General features: G+C 35.9%; 3 protein-coding genes across 4 annotated transcripts; 1 reads left to right on the top strand and 2 right to left on the bottom strand.

The window, feature by feature from the left end:
- The first annotated feature begins 42 nt into the window (after positions 1–42).
- LOC139100058 (choline transporter-like protein 1) lies at positions 43–4,087 on the top strand. Its single transcript, XM_070652654.1, has 7 exons — positions 43–618; positions 1,350–1,433; positions 1,589–1,726; positions 1,783–2,310; positions 2,830–3,162; positions 3,220–3,510; positions 3,575–4,087. Exons 1-7 carry the CDS (start codon positions 616–618, stop codon positions 4,019–4,021), a joined length of 1,824 nt encoding a protein of 607 aa, XP_070508755.1. The 5' UTR covers positions 43–615; the 3' UTR covers positions 4,022–4,087.
- Positions 4,088–4,569: 482 nt separating this feature from the next.
- On the bottom strand, positions 4,570–9,007 carry LOC139100061 (choline transporter-like protein 1). 2 transcript variants are annotated; one of them, XM_070652657.1, is made up of 9 exons: positions 8,543–9,007; positions 8,310–8,445; positions 8,155–8,243; positions 7,999–8,085; positions 7,821–7,937; positions 6,700–7,266; positions 5,588–5,968; positions 5,258–5,530; positions 4,570–5,011 (listed from the first exon to the last, which is right to left on the bottom strand). In XM_070652657.1, exons 3-9 carry the CDS (start codon positions 8,182–8,184, stop codon positions 4,706–4,708), a joined length of 1,761 nt encoding a protein of 586 aa, XP_070508758.1. In that variant the 5' UTR covers positions 8,185–8,243; positions 8,310–8,445; positions 8,543–9,007; the 3' UTR covers positions 4,570–4,705. The 2 variants fall into 2 exon arrangements, with proteins under 2 accessions (XP_070508758.1, XP_070508759.1); XM_070652658.1 differs by having other exon boundaries at positions 8,155–8,234.
- Positions 9,008–9,162: 155 nt separating this feature from the next.
- Positions 9,163–16,935, bottom strand: LOC139100047 (uncharacterized). The gene is made up of 3 exons (XM_070652636.1): positions 16,759–16,935; positions 14,642–16,249; positions 9,163–13,815 (listed from the first exon to the last, which is right to left on the bottom strand). Exons 2-3 carry the CDS (start codon positions 16,196–16,198, stop codon positions 9,697–9,699), a joined length of 5,676 nt encoding a protein of 1,891 aa, XP_070508737.1. The 5' UTR covers positions 16,199–16,249; positions 16,759–16,935; the 3' UTR covers positions 9,163–9,696.
- Between the last annotated feature and the right edge of the window lie 88 nt (positions 16,936–17,023).

Genomic DNA, 17,023 nt, shown 5'->3' with positions numbered 1-17,023 from the left:
TACAAAAAGACCTAAAAAAATTGAAGATTTTACCAAAAAATAAAATGAGGGGTCAGGGAGGGTTAATGACCCTCTAGACAGCAACATTACTAACCTAAATCAACTTGCCTACTCAACAGTTCCTCAATATAATCCATACATTTTCGAAAATAAACAATCAACTCAATTCTTATGCTCAATATTCGCTCAAAATCACTCACCAGCCGGCAAATGTTATTTATGTCAATACAACGATCATCTAACAACACGTGTCTACCTTTTTGACTTGAAAATGTGTGTAAGATCACTCTGCATACACTGTTTATACATGGATTAACATTCATAACAGAGCGAATTTTTTGAAAATGTTTGAGAATAAAATGAGAAAAAAAATTGAGAAAATGTATAAAATTTGAATAAGTTTAATCATATTCAGAAGTTAGTGTCGGTAGCAGATGGAAGTCATGTTGTAGCTATGGTGAAATTAAGGAATTAAAGTGACTTTTAGTGCTGTTTTTTGAGTACTTAATTGTAAATTTTTGACTTATTTAGTATCAAATTTAATTTATGAAAAATTGTAAAAAAAATTGTAAAAAAATTACCAAAATTTAAATTTTATAAAAATATAAAGCCACAATGGTAAGTTCTGCATTGAAATTTGACAAAATAAAAATTTGAAAAATTAAAAAAAAAATTAAAAATTTTGAAAAAAAAATTTAAAAAAATTGAAAAAATTTGAAAAAATTGAAAAAAATCGTCAAAATTTGCCAAAAATCATCAAAATTCTCAAAATGACCTTGAGTCTATATTTAGACCGACTTTTAAGTTTTGTATCCAAAAAGCATGAACATGTTGAGAATATAATGTGTATAATCAAAGTGTCTAAACTACGCCTAGAAAACAAATATTTGATAAATTACATTCTTATATCCAAATATTAAAATATTTGATGGTGAAATTCAATGCGTAAAGCAATTCTGATCAAATTATGCATGATGCCGAATAGCACGCGTGGATTTATGTATGAAAAAACTCCAGCCGCATGTTGGCATGACACTGACTTTGGGGTCAGGTTCAGTTTAAATCTTGTTAATCTGGTGAATCTCTGGAATGGTTCCAGGCATGGTGTATGGTACATGGTGCCATGGCAAAGACATGCCGGATAAATGCTGAAGTCATGCCAAAGACATGCAAAATATATGCGAAAGACATACGAAAGACATGCCTAAGACATGCCGAAGACATGGCAGAGATATGCCGAATACATGCCGGAAACATGCCGAAGACATGCCGAAGACATGAATAAATAAGAAAATGTATATTTCCAGCATCTGTGACTATAAATTTCCAATCTTTTTCACATTTTACAGTCGACCGAAGTAAAACCGTCATCGGAGAGAAAATGTACAAATGTTCCAGCATTGGCGTTTGCGATCGTCTTTATCGCCATAACGGTAAGTAACCCAAACAGGCGAAGAGCATGCTTTTGTGATACACAGAGACTACTTTGGTACCTAAGAGACCTCAAAATCGAGCTCTGGTACCTAAAAGCAGTCTCTTTGCCTGTTAGGTCTAGGGAAAGTCTGAAAAATTTAAACATAATTTTTAGGTTATTCTGGTGGCTTACTGCGGATTAGTTGCAACTCCAAGGAACACAATTCTTGATCCTGATGATCCTGACCATCTTATGGACAATTGTGGAAACATTTGTGGACAGTTGAATCCCCCAAATATTACAGGTTGCGGTGTAAGGAACTTAACCTATAAATAATGCATTTTTACTGACAATTTCGATCATTTCAGGATCCCGACAAGACCAGGCTTCCAAAATTACTTATCAAAGATGAAGAACATGATCATGATGACGACGATGACGACTATCTTGACGACGATCATTACAGGAGGCACAACATAAAGTCAGAATGTGTCAGAGAATGTCCAAGAGGCTATCTTGAAAAGTCAAATACATGCACCGAGTTCAGTTCCGATACAAAATTTAGCAATATCTTTAAATCCACTTGGTATCACATCATCATCATCTGCTTTATTGCCTTCATCTTCTCATATGTCTTCCTGATTCTATTTCGACATGCTGCAAAATATGTCATTTGGGTCATCAATATTGGATGTTTGGTTGTAGTCTTTGGACTTGCTCTTTTGTTCTTATTTCAGGGTGATATTGTGGGTGGAGCCTTTTTTGGTATTATTGGAGCTGTTTTAGTCGGACTTTTGTATTATTTCCGTAAAAGAATTGTATTGGTTGCTAAGCTGTTTAAGGAAGCATCAAAGGCATTGATTGATGTTCCGGCTATCATGTTTGAGCCTATTTTGGTAAGAATTTTTGGAAAAATTTTATGAGAAAAACGCGTTCAATTTTTTTGAGAAAAACGCGCTAAATTTTTCTGAGATAAGCTCAATTTTATGAGAAAAACGTACTAAATTTTCTTAGAAAAACGCGCTAAATTTCCTGAGAAAAACCAGTTAAATTTTATTGAGAAAAACGCTCTAAATTTTTATGAGTAAAACGCGCAAAATTTCATCAGAAAACGTGGTAAATTATTCTGAGAAAAATGCGCTCAATTTTATGGGAAAAACGCACTAAATTTCAATGAGTAAACGCGCTAAATTTGATGAGAAAAACGCGCTAAATTTTCTGAGAAAAACGTGCTAAATTTTAATGAGAAAAACGCGTTAAATCTCACAAGAAACAGACGCTAAATTTTAATGAGAAAAACGCGCTAAATTTTATGAGAAAAACACGCTAATTTTTCTGTGAAAATCGCGCTAAATTTTTGAGAAAAACGCGCTAAATTTTCTGAGAAAAACGCGCTAATTTTTATATCTTTCCAGACCTTCATCTCCCTCCTCATCTCCTTCCTGATCTTCGCATCATTTTTCATCATCATATCACTTGCTGACCAAAAAAATCCCGTAACAACAGCAGCACACATCTTCAACATCATATCCTTCACATTCATCACACAATTTATCATTGGATGTCAAAATTTCATCATAGCTGGAACCATAACCAGGTGGTACTTCACCCGTGACAAGACAAAGCTAAGAAAACCAATCAAAAAGTCATTTTCACATCTGTTCAAGTTCCATTTGGGTAGTGTGTGCCTTGGTGCCATTCTTATTACATTTGCAAAGATCATTAAAAACATCACAGCACAGCTGAATGTAAGTTCTGTGGATTAATGCTTAATTCTGTCATTTTTAATGCCTTTTCATCCACAGCGATCAGCAAGAGACAGAAGGAATCTTATAGCTGCACTTTTAGCCACATGCTGCTCATGCCTATTTGAAATGATTGAAAAGCTGCTGTCATTTTTGATCCGTAATGCTTACATCATTATAGCTAAGGAAGGAACACCATTCTGTGACTCGGGTAGACGTGCATGTCGACTTCTTATGGACAACATCACTGACGTCATTGCACTTAATCATTTTGGTGATTTTGTGTTGATGGTTTGTAGGGTGCTGATTATGCTGATTGCTCAGTTTGTTGGATTAGTTATGCTTACTAAGGTTTGTGGCTTAATAACCTAAAATAACCTAAAAATAACCTAAAATTTCCTCATTTTAAATCTAGACCACAGAAAACCCGGACCATATACAAGTTCCATACATTATCGGATCCATCCTTGCCTTCCTGATCGCCCACTGCTTCGTCATGGTCTTTGAAATGACAGTCGACACAATTTTCATCTCATTCTGCATTGATCTTGAAGAAAATGATGGACAAACTAAGCCATACTACATGTCAGAGAGTCTTAAGAGGATCATTATGGCTATGAAGGCAGAGAAGGGCGGTGTTTTGTATTTTGGACCTAAAGGTGGATCAGGAATGTATGATGGAAGTGCAATTCCAATGTTAGAATCTCAACAGCCACCATTGTATCCAAATATTGGGCATACAGGTTCAAATAGTCAACCACCACAAGGATATCCACCACAACAAATGGCACCATATGTACAACAGCCCATGTTACCTCAACCTGGCTATCCACCTGTTCAATCATATCCAGAAAAATATTAAGGAAATATTCATTTTATAAATGTGAAATTAATTTGAGAAATAAAATATAAATTTTGAGATAATAAAGGATGTTTTTGAGACTTGCTGTTCATTAGAGGGAACAAGAGAGGACGAAGGAAGACGAAGATTGACGAAGAAACACGAAGGAAGACGAAGAAAGACGAAGAAAAACGAAGAAAGACGAAGAAAGACGAAGAAAGACGAAGAAAGACGAAGAAAGACGAAGAAAGACGAAGAAAGACGAAGAAAGACGAAGAAAGACGAAGAAAGACGAAGAAAGACGAAGAAAGACGAAGAAAGACGAAGGAAGACGAAGGGACGCGAAAGAGGACGACAAGGACGTGGGAACAAATGAAGAACCGTGATCTTAGACCAGAGCTGATCAACCTGTGTGCCGCGGCACACTAGTATACAACTGAAATGTCTTAAACAATATGTCATGTGTAGTTTCGATCCATGCTTACCACCAAGTTGTACCACGAGAACCAAAGGTTGTCCATCACTGCCTAACCACTGTCCTAGACTACCCTATAGTTAATATCATCATATATAGTCTCAATAAATCAACAAACTTTATTTAATTCCTTATTTATTGCTTTAACAGTTAACTTTGAATTTAAAATTAGTCAAATATCCAACAGAACCTACAATAAGTTACTAAATAATCAACAACATTTCGAGTGTTTAATTCGGTTTGGTAAACTTCGACAGCATCGGAATATTACTTCCATCCGCAAATCCGCCATCAACTTTCTCGCCAAATGTAAAGCTTCCACCCGTCTCGTCCTTAATTTCGACCATAATCTTCTTTAAGCTATCAGACATAAAGTATGGATTTGCAGCACCGTCATTTTCCTCACAATCGATACAAAAGCAGACGAAAATTGCATCAATTGTCATTTCGTAGAATGACATGAAGCTGTGGGCGATGAACAAGGCAAATGTGGCACCGATGGTCAATGGGATTGTTTGGCATGCACCTGGGGAGCTCTGGAAGGTTAGAATAGGTCTTATTAGTTTATGGTCAAGGGTGGGCAACCTTTGAAGTGACTGTGGCATGTCTAGGCATGATAGCCAGTGCTGGACAACCTGTGTTGACTGAATATACAACTGACATGCGTCGCAACACTTAAATCTGCCTATTTTTGGGTATTTTGGCATCAAACTTGACTGTGCCGCGTCACACAGGTTGTCCACCACTGGATTACAATCAGATCAGTCTAATTACTAACTTACCAGCACCAATATCTCATATCCAAATGTTCCAGCAGCTAAAACAATCAAAATTCGACAAATCAGGAACACAAGCTCCCCAAAATCAATCAAAATCATCAATTCTCGGAGATTCCTAAGTTGCAGCAGGTAGGCACGCTTGCCAGCTTGAAAGAATGGTGTTGCATTTTTGGCTGTAATGATGTAAGCAGCCCTGGATGGGTAGTGAAGGAACTCATCAAGCATCGCGAATGGACGAAGGATGTTGCAGGATGTTGATGGCTTTCTGTTGGACTTCTGTATGGATATTAAGCAGTTAGTCATGTATTTGAGGTTATGTTCCATCCAACTCACCCTAAACGGTCGAAATCCAATCCTTAATACCTTCATTATCCCAATTACCAGCGACCCTAAGCACACACTCCCTAAATGTCCACGCTTTAGGTCCTTAAATGATGACTTTATTGGCCGTTCCAGCTTCTCCTTATCGCGTATGAAGAACCACTTACAGATTATTGCAGCCACGACAAAATGCTGACAACTGAGGATGAACTGTGTGAACCAAATGAATGTGATGATGTTGAATGTGTGAGCTATTCCAGCTATTGGAAGTTCCTCATAGTAAATATTTATTGTTCCATTGTCGTTCAATGTCCGATGAACTTCAGCAGAGTTGTGGATAATTACAGCAATAATCATGAATATTTTGAAGGCAATAATGAAGATTGTGCAGGTCTGGAATGATTTAGGTTGAATTAAGTCAGTGGTGGGCAACCTTTTAAGTGGAAGGGCACATCTTGATGGTGAGGAATGATAGAAGCAGGCGGTTTATGGCATTTTTATGTGCTAGAGTGCCGCGGCATGCAGGTTGTCCATCACTGAATTGAATAATTGATACTAAGGGATTGTTCGCGTATTAGGGAATACTATTGGGAGCGGGAAGGGGATAGAAGGAGGTGAAATAAGGGGAAAGAGGGGGTTAGAGGGGGTAAAAAGAAGTAAGAGTGGGTAAAAGCAGGTATGTGGTAGATAAGAAGGGGTTAGAGGGTTTAAGAGGAGTTAAGAGGGGATAGGAGGGAGTAAGAGGAGTTAGGAGGAGATCAAGAGCGGGTAAAAGGCTGCATGAGGAGGTAAGTGTGAATAGGAAGGGTTAAGAGGGGGGTAAGAGGAGCTAAGAGGGGTTAAGAGGTGGTAAGAGGTGTTAAGAAGGGTTTAGAGGAGTTAAAAGAAAGGAAGAGGCGGTAAGAAGTATTAAAAGGGAGGAAGAAGGCGTAAGAAGGGGAAAGACGAAGTAAGAAGGAGTATGTGGGGCAAAGAGGTGGTAGAGAGCAATAAGAGAGGCTAAGAGGAGGCAACATGGGTTTACAGGGGGTAAAAGGAGGTAATAGCAGGTAACAGAGGATAATAAGGGGTAAGAATGGTTCAAACAAGTGCTCAATCCCTTAACCACTTCCCATATCACTTACCAAAAGAGGTCCAAAGATAATAGCCGGTATATCCACCATAATCTTCGATGATTCCTTAAATATCAAAGCAACCAGTCCAATTTTCCTCCTAAACCATGCCAAAAGTCCACCCAAAATAATTCCAATTGTCATTAAAATCACAGCAGCTTGTGAGTTCCACATGACAACTGCAGTTCCCGCCAAAACAAACACAATCACAATAATTCCAATGCAAATAATCCAAATTAAATATTTGGATATAAATCTGAAGAAAATGAGAAAAACGTATGAAAAAAAGACAGCAAAAAGGCACACGGTTGCTATTGCATCTCTAAATGTTGACACATTATCCAAAAATATTGCTACATTTTGACTAAAGTCCGTTTTTAAATGAACATCGAATAATTTTGGATCTTGTGCTTCTTCATCGTCGTCGGTCTTGTTTGTTTCTCGACATTTATTGAGGACAATTGTGAAATTTTTGGGGCAATTATCGATACATTTTCTGATTGGCTTTATTGTGAGTGTCTCAATGTCATACAGCTCATATTCGATGTGAAGGTATGGGTGGTGTCGGTGGTCTTTGGGCTGAAAATATTGGGAAACTTATTAAAGTCTAATATACTAAAATAGTATACCAGTATATTAAAATAGTACATCAGTATACTAAAATAGTACATCAGTATACTAAAATAGTATCCAAGTATACTAAATTAGTATCCAAGTATACTAAAATAGTAACCAAGTATACTAAATTAGTATCCAAGTATACTAAAATAGTATCCAAATGTACTAAAATAGTATCCAAGTATACTAAAATAGTATCCAAATATACTAAAATAGTAGTCAGGTATACTAAAACAGTATCCAAGTATACTAAAATTTTATCCAAGTATACTAAAATATTATCCAAGTATACTAACATAGTATCCAAGTGTACTAAAAAAGTGTCCAAGTATACTAAAATAGTATCCAAGTATACTAAAATAGTATTCAAGTATACTAAAATAGTAGACAGGTATACTAAAATAGTATCCAAGTATACTAAAATAGTATTCAAGTATACTAAAATAGTAGACAGGTATACTAAAATAGTATCCAAGTATACTAAAATAGTATACCATAAGTCATACACCACTTACACCGCAATCAAATGGATTATCATCATTCAGCTGTCCACAAAAGTTCTTACAATCATCAAGAACCTTCTCGAATCGTCCAAGATTACCAAAAATAATGCAATATCCAACAAGAATGAGCTGTGTGATGAGAAATTATCATGATAAATTGAGCATCTTACATCTAGAACATTCAACTTACTGACACTAAAACAAGAAGCAAGCACAGCAGTAGAAATGGCAAATTTGTACAATCCCGCACCTTAACTGGATATCTGCTTGCATATTCCTGGGAGGAAAATGAAAAAAAGTCAAATTCAGTTCCACATTTAAAGTTCAAACAATTTTTTGTGCATACATTTTCACCATTCTTGACATAACTTAGCATTATTGATTATTTTTAGAGACAATTTGGCGCCCGTCACTTGATTCCGATTTCTTAACGTCCTTAATCACAATTTAGACACAAAATATTAAAATCCTTATTTATATCCACGTGGTCTATGACTTCACCTTAAGCTAGCCTGACAGACAACAGCACTCGATGACTTCATTATTGACACTAACACACAAAAATGTCTTTTAGTTCCTTTTTCGGATTGTCTTCTCTATCGTGCGGCATTTCAATCGCCAAATAACACGAAATGTTCTGTTTGCCAAAAAAAAAAAGGAAGGAAGAAGGAAGCAACAATGAATTCGGATTTTTATTTTCGATTTTTTTTTTCATTTTCTTTTGTGTTTCTTGCCTTTTTTGAAGATAGCGTGCAGCCCCAAATCTGCGGCATGGCCTCACCCCGGTCTTGTGTCTCCTCTTTGAATGGATATTACTATTGCTATTGTGTCACTTTTAAAAGGAACTCAAATCGGAAAATGTGACTATGGAAAAGTAGAGTAATTGGCTCCACCCTGAGTTTCGAGTTCAAACTGTGCATTCTGCTGCTTTCTTTGTACATGTTGGATTCGGAGATACTTACTTAGATACTGGAACTCAGATTTGACAGGACTCTAAGAGACAGACTACATATTTGGCAGGAATTCGGCAATCGGACTCTAAAATGGTAGACCTGACTTCAAAATGGATTGTCTGACTCCAAAACGGATTGTCTGACTCCAAAATGGACTGTCTGACTTCAAAATTTACGGCCTGACTCCCAGAGACCTGTCATCAACTCTACTGGAACAACGGAACTCCTAGTCTGACTAGGAACCTAAGTCATTACAAAAAGTTTTCCATCTGACTCAATTGCAGTCCAAATCACAAAGCTCTAGCTTCGGATATATTAGGCAGTTGACATTTGGTCAGCTCGGGAGTCAGACTTCAGCTTCCTCAAACCTTCTTAAGTTAGTAAGTCAAATTTCATTCAAATTTATTATTGGTACAAAAATAGGTCTTTATTGGTAAATTATATATAATTGACATTTTATTAAAGGATATCCCCAGAAAGTATATGGAGTAGAAATGTCTGAAAATCCACTTCAAGACTGACTTGACTTCGAGTCCGGATCATCTGGCAGAAACTATGGATCTTCCACAAATTCCACAAAATCCATGGATGTCCTGACTCCAAAATGGATGGACTGACTTCCTGAGACCTGTTAAGAGACCAATTCAACAAAATCTATGGATTCAATAGAATCCATAGTTTCTGCCAGATGATCCGGACTCGTGTCAAGTCAGTCTTGGAATGGATTTTCAGCCTGATGATCCACTCGCACTTGACACTGGACAGGAGCCAGAACCACACTAGCCTGTGTCTAGATTCTCATCCATTTCTATTCCGTGCACTTTCCGGGATTGACTTTAAAATGGTTTTTTACATAGAATTAAGGACGACACAGCACCCCCAACCCTACATCCCTGGACATGCTCCTGCATCTTCTCAATTCTCAGCAGTTTAACTTATAACTTGTTGTCAACATTGATGTAGTCTGTGAAAATATTAAATCCTTGGAACATGGACAAAATCCATCCAATCTTATCCTTTCCAATAGTCTTAAGTTCCGATACTCTTTCCAGCAAATTCTTGCCAGCCTTATTTACCGACTTTAAGTACTGAATTTGTTCATCATAGGTTAAGTACTGTCTAATTTCATTCCATGTAATTTGTACTATTTGTAGACTATTCTTAATGACTACAGAATGTAAAATATTTTCACCACTTTCATCATTCACATGCTGTATAAGATGCACAATATCTGATTTACTTAAGTACCTTCTCATCACATTCCAGACACTTGTATGTAAATCAGGTAAAAGGTTTTGCATGACACAATAGTGAATCATGGAATATCCATAAATATTTCTATGGATTAACATCTTATAGATATCGTCAGCTGTTATGCGCTTCTCTAGTTCCATTATTATAAATTCAAAGACATCTTTTGTTGAGCCTTGTGCTGAATATTGTAGGATATTTGATCCATCTGATGATATTTTTAGAATTTTAGTCAAAAATTCATCATCGGAACTGCAAGTTTGACGTACAAGCTTCCAAATTAATCGATGGACATCAATGACTTTTGACGCAACAGCTGCAATTTGTAATAATGTCAAGTCCTTAATTCCATGTGATTTTATTATTTCTGTGAATTGTGACTTGGTCAAGTTATGCTGCAGAATATCCACAACTAGTTCAATCACTGCTGAATTCATGTTCAGCATAAGCTTATGGAAGTAATTTGAATTATTAAGTTTGTCATTTTTAAGTATTAAATCCATAAGTTCATCACGATTGACAATTGTGTCCAATAATATATCCCAAAAATCACGATGTAGATTAACATCCGGATGTGCTACTAAAAAGTCCAACGATATAAATCCTTTTGAATTTTCCAGCTTAAAAAACAGCTTTAATTGATGTGATGAACAGTATGTTGAATACATGATTTGTATTTCCCGCCAAAAATCTTTTAGTGCTGGATATGATTCACTCATGATACATAAATTCAATATATTGTCATTTTTATGATTGCTGTGCATTAATAAGCCACAAATGTCATTAAAATTGAGATAATTTTGACAAATTTCTAAAAAAATTTTAAATTTTTGTGGATTAAAGTTTGGGGACTGGGATAGATGATAAATGATGTTTCCTGGTCCAAAACCGAATGTTCCAGTTGCCAATAATCCATTCCTTATTGTAATTTTACCAACTTTTAATTCAATTTCGTGAATTAAATTTTTAATTGATTTTAAGTCCAGTTGGGATCGTAAAATGCCGTGGAGGAATCCACAGTTGATTATCACATCCTTTAAGTCATCCAGGTTCAAATTATCAAATAATAAATTTTTAAATGAATTAAATGTCTTGTTTGTGGTCGAATTGGCACAAATTGAACCTGATGCCTTCTTTAAAATGTCTTTTTTCCTTTCGTATGCTTCACATTTGATTCCATTCAGCATAAAAGTCGCAAATTTATCAAGATTTAATAAATACATTTCAATAATAAAATGCTCAACTTTATAATTGGAATTATTATCAAAAATGTCACAAATTTGACCGATTTTTGTCCGAATTTTCTCCAAAATTTGATTGTCCAGCATGTGATTAAGGAACACCTTCACAATCACATACTTTGGATCGGTTAAAATTTTAATAAAAATTTCCAAAATTTTGTCATTAATTTTTGGCTTTTTTAACTCATTTGCCAGATAGTCAGCTATAAAAAATTCCCCGTACGTTGAATGCACGAACAGAATTTTATCACCAAATTTTGACATCAAGCCACAAGCGATAATCTCCTCAATCAGCCATTCCGATAAATCACATTCAGGAAATAGAACGTCCAAAAATTCAGGAAATAAAATTGCAACAGCAAAATATTGATGCAGTCTCCAAAAAGGCATGCTGTATCGTTGACTTTGAATATTTGCGACTTTACGGATGTCACCTTTGTCGTATGTCCACTTCTCGTACTGCTTATTCATAAATTTATCAAATATTATCGATAAATTCAAGTCAATTCCGTCCTTATCATGTTTAGAGCATTCAGCAATCATCGTCAACAAGTGCGGAAGTCCAATTGGACTTAACCAATTTGAGAATATTTTTTGGACAATTTGATGTGCTTTATAGACGTAGCTTATACGCTCATCATCTGGATTCATCAGATAGTCGTTAAATTCATCAACAGATGCAAATTGCCTGTCATTATCCAGTAGTATCCAACTTTTGGCTATCAAGTCTATTGCATCTTTTAAATCCAACTGTACACAGCCATATACAGCATCAGTATTAAGCTTCTGTTGCAAATCAACTTCAAAATAATCTCTCGTTGCAATCCACAGCTGATTACCGTCATTTGACTGGAAATTTTGAGCTAATTTTGACACAAATTCAGCACAATCAGGCGCAATTTCATCAAATCCATCAAATAAAATCACAACTTTGCCGTCTTTGTAGAGTTTTTTGAAGACTTTGCCTTCAAATGGCTGTTCTAGATTTAAAATATTGTCAACCATAAATGCTGAAAATTCAGGCACATCCATTTGTGCCTTAAACTTATCAATAAACTGCTTTAAATCCACACAAGTCACCCACTTAACTGCTTCATCGTCACGCAACATATTTGTAAAGTTTTTCATCGTCCAACTTTTACCATTTCCAGCAATATCTGAGATGAGGACATGAGTCTTGTCCTTAACATCAAATAGCAGTTGATCCTCAGATATATTTGGAACTAGCGAAGCATGTCCTTGTTCATTGACAAGCAATCCAATTTTAACTCCTTGATTTACCTGCAATTTAATGTCTTTTTTGGATTTTTTAATGAAATCTCTTTCGATGTAGAGGAAGTCAAAGTTCCTGTCATGCTGGACATCGTCATGTTGGACATCAATTGATATATCTGAGCCAACAACTAGTAAGTTAAGCAGTTCATCATCGACAATGCTGGAAAAATCCTTCAAAACTTGATTCTTGGCTTTTTTGTATGATTCACTTGACTTTGGCTGATTGTGAAGCTTTACAGGCATGAGAAGTTCCAAAAAAGTTAATCCATTCCAATTTTGGAAGCTGACTTTATGATTAAGCAACAATTCTTGACTTTCTTGTGTCAAGTCACTCCAGCTGTAATTTATTTGCAATTTTGTTGGATGTACTTTTGACTTATTGAGGATTTTCAGCAGTTCCTCATACTGATCGTCAGATGACACGATGTAAATGGTCTTTAATCCTTTATAATGGCTTACATTGTCTGGAACTTCCGATGAACAATCCACAAAAATGTTCAATTTTCGATTTTTTTGAAGTAATTTTTTAAAATCTCGACAAATTTCTTCATTTTTCAGCACATCCAGATCCACAAAGACATTTTCGGCATCAAATATGTCATCGACTTCATCATAAAGGTAATTGTAGACATTATTGAATAAAAGTGTTGGGACATTTGTGATGACAATTGCAGTTTCATGATCTAAAAATTTTTTAATGTCCTTTTGTTCCTTAAATGTGTACAGTTCATCTTCCAAGCTGTCCATAACCTCAAAAAATCGATTCATTTTTCTTACAGCCTTACGACTTTCACGATTAAATGTCCTCAAGTCTGGAATGACTTGATTCTCCCAAAAATTAACAAGAATTTTGTATTTATCTTCAAGATATTTCAGCATGTCGACATCATCATCAAATTGTACTAATATCTGGACCCATCTCACTATCAATTCTGGATGGAAGTCATTCCTGTCATATGCTGTAAAAACGACCGATATTATTCCATTACATCCATCATCTGGTTCCTCTGAATCATCTCCTGACCATTTATCAATTTTTTTAACAATTTCCTCAAATATTTCAGCAATTTGGACCTGAATCTTGTAGTATGGATGCTCATCATTCTCATAAACTAACTTCATGACATAATGACACAATTCATGCACTAAAGTTCCTTTAATTTGCTGCTCACGTTCCTTTGTTGCTTCACCAGTTTCGTCTGTCAATTTGGAACCAACAAAAATCCATTTGTATGCCTGAACCATTGTTCCCAAGGATCTATAGGTTCCGAAACTCAAATTATCAACCTGAAAATGAATATAAAAAGAGTGAAGTAAGTAAAGGACATCTTATGTCTAGACTGGAGGAAGGTTATGGATCATAGCTGATCTGTATGGCCAATGGTGTAAGTAAGTAAGCTACAACTCGAATTTATGGTAGAAAAAGACATAAAGCAATAGCACCAAGGTGTTGTAGCTCTGATTAAGTAGGGTTCGGGTCAATGCAAGAGTCATGCTAGTCTAGGGACATTGCCTTGTACTTTAACTATGTTGTGTGCTTTTCGGGGTCTAATCCTGAAATTAGGTCACCCCAATACCTCAATTTTTGGTGAATATGATTGAGTATGTGCCCAAAATGTACAAGAACCAGGGTTTGGTCAGAAATGATTTGAGAAGAGGGGAGTGGAGGGGACTAAGAAGACTCAGGATATGGAAGGGGTGAAAAGAATAGAGGGGATGAAGAGGGTATGGGAAGTAAAGGAAGTCATAAACTGATTTTTGAATTAGGTCCATTAATTAGGCCATGAAAATGCTCAAAAGACTCAAATTTTACCCAGCGGATGTCATATCCATGTATGATGTTTGGAACTGATTTGGAACGCAAAAGGCATAAGGAGTCAATCAGCAGTAGTAGCCATTCTGGCCAGGATCATAAACCTGTTCAACAGCTTTATTAAGGCCCTATGATTCACAGTGGATCAATAAGAACTTATCATCATCAAATCATGCCAGAATAACCTCAAAATCCAAAATTACCAACCCATCCCCCAACGTCCCCTCTTGGAATCACCTTTGTACCAAATCAGATCACTTGTCACTGTCCAAATCAGATGTAAAGCTCTACATTACTTACCAAACAGTCATCAAAACCGAAAATAATTTTTAAATCTTCACAAGATGCTGCAACATCCAGGAACAAATGTCCAAATTTGATTCTATGGATATCCTCATACCATTTTCTAATTTTCATTCGATATTCAATTTCTTGTTCCTTATTAACTTTTCTGTTGTGGATGAATGATCTGTTGCATAGTAAATTGATTGACTTTTGATCTTCTGGCAGTGCCTTTGTGACATTTTCACTTCGTTGCATGCACATCGACTGTTCTGCAATCTTCTGTTCCTCATCATTAAGGACATCCTCAATATCATCAAATTCTGATGCTGTATAGCTGTATGTTTTAAGGTAATAGTAAATTTTATAGTTTTTGGCATCTACAGCTTGCTGCAGTGCTGATTTATTGACTGGATTGTAAGCAATCTTTAAGTTCTGATTGGATGTCAGGAACCTGTCAAGTTCCTCATAATTTTCTGCCTTAATTGCCACAGCAAGCTTTGATCTTTCTTGAATTATTTTGTTAAGTTGTTCATGCTTCTGTTCCTTAATATCTTTAGGAAATGGAAAGTCAGCAATGTCCAGTAAGTCACAAAGTACATCAAGTTGATTTGTGTCATATGCAGCAGTTGATATCCTGACTTGATGATCAAATGGAAGATGCTGGATCAAATGTGCCCAAAAAGTGATTAAATAGTCAATGATGTCTTTATTTTGATGCTGTACAGCTGTAAGTAGGATGGATTGTTCTTCATCATCATCGTCAACGACTGTCAGGTACTGTTCTACTCTGTTCCTTAATACTCTTATGTTACCATCGAATGGAGCATCCAATGATGCCATAAATTCAGATTTAGTTCCACTTTTAGCTGCTTCAAAGATGATTGAGTTAAAAGTTGGGTCTGATAGATTTAAAGTTGACAGGAATCTCAAAAGCAACAAGGATTTGTGGATGTCCGGCAGTAATTTGCACAATTCATCCTTAAAATCAACAAAATTTTCAAATTTTTCATTCAAAAAGTCACCCAAAAATGATGGAAAATTCTTTGCATCCCAAAAACTTGACGGCTGCTGTTCATAAGCTATAAAGTCAGTCGAACCTTCATCTCGGTACCGAATTTCATCTTGGTACTGAATGATCAATGGACGATTTGATCCAAATTTTCTCACAATTTTCTTAATTTTTTTGATTTTTTTGGTCATTTGCTTCCTTGCAGGCACTTCCTCTGCAGCTGAATTCAAGTCAATCACAAATATGTAAAGATTTGGGTATTCTAGTGGATTAAGGTCATCCAGTGCTGTCAATGCTTCCTCCAATGTCCATTCTGACGCAATGTGAAGCACTTTGCAGGCACATTTGATCTCCCTGCTGACATTTTTGATGTCTTTTGGTAATTTAAGGATGAAGTGTTCATCGATTTTGATATTTTTGTGCTGATCACTTAAGAGACTTAGAGATGTATGGTCATTTATGGATGCTGTTTGAGGTAGAATAGGTTGTAGAGAGGTAAATGACTGATAGCTGGTAAAACCATTGCTGGTGGCTATAGAATGAAGTGACGTTTCGGTAGACATGGTTGGTTGAGTATTGGTGATTGACTGATGTGCTGGAGATCAGCTCAGAGCCTAAAATAAAGTCATTAAAGTGGAAATACAGACAATAATCCAAAGCAGACAATAAGCATGTTCATGAGTATGTTCCCTAAAAAGTGAGCATGCTCAGCTATATTTATTGAGTATCCTCATGAACCCGCTCATTTAGGTCAGGATGCTTAATGTCTGTTAGGGAATATACCAATTAATACACAGAAAGGCCTGAAGCTGGCTCTATGACTGCCTACCGCTTGCCAATTCCCGATTCCAAGTGCCATATTCATCCAAAGAACTCATGGAAAGCAGCTGTTGACAGAGACAGTGTCACACTTAGAATTGGTAATTGGCAAGCGGTAGGCAGCCATAGAGCTTATTGTCTGTTAGGGAATATACCAATTAATACACAGAAAGCCACACAAAAATCCACAAAAATTCAACATCAACAGCTTTGAATGTATTAGAAAAAAATATTATTTTTAACAGTATGACTAATTGTAAACATTCATGATTCAGATGCCAAAATGTGAAATTTCATAATTTACCTATTAAGTCGCACTATTGCAGACCAATCCTTATATCCAACAAACCTCTTATAACTCTTATATCAATTAAAATTAAACTTAAATTGACTTTAAAAACACACAAAAAATATTTAATTTTCTGATCACAATTTCGCGAATAAATGTATGAAGAAGATAACAAGAACTGAGAGTCGCGACTAATCTGTGGCTGTATGCGTGAGTGCCAAAAATCGGAATTTTGAGAGAGTAAGAAAATTATCACAGCTGATCATCTGAATTGTTTTGG

This window comes from Chironomus tepperi, unplaced genomic scaffold (assembly GCF_022539635.2).
Source record: "Chironomus tepperi strain 1889 unplaced genomic scaffold, CSIRO-AGI_Ctep_v1 contig_58, whole genome shotgun sequence".
In the NCBI taxonomy this organism is placed as follows: domain Eukaryota; kingdom Metazoa; phylum Arthropoda; class Insecta; order Diptera; family Chironomidae; genus Chironomus; species Chironomus tepperi.
Note: the sequence above shows the minus strand (reverse complement) of the source record. Positions and strands in the feature narration are given on the sequence as shown.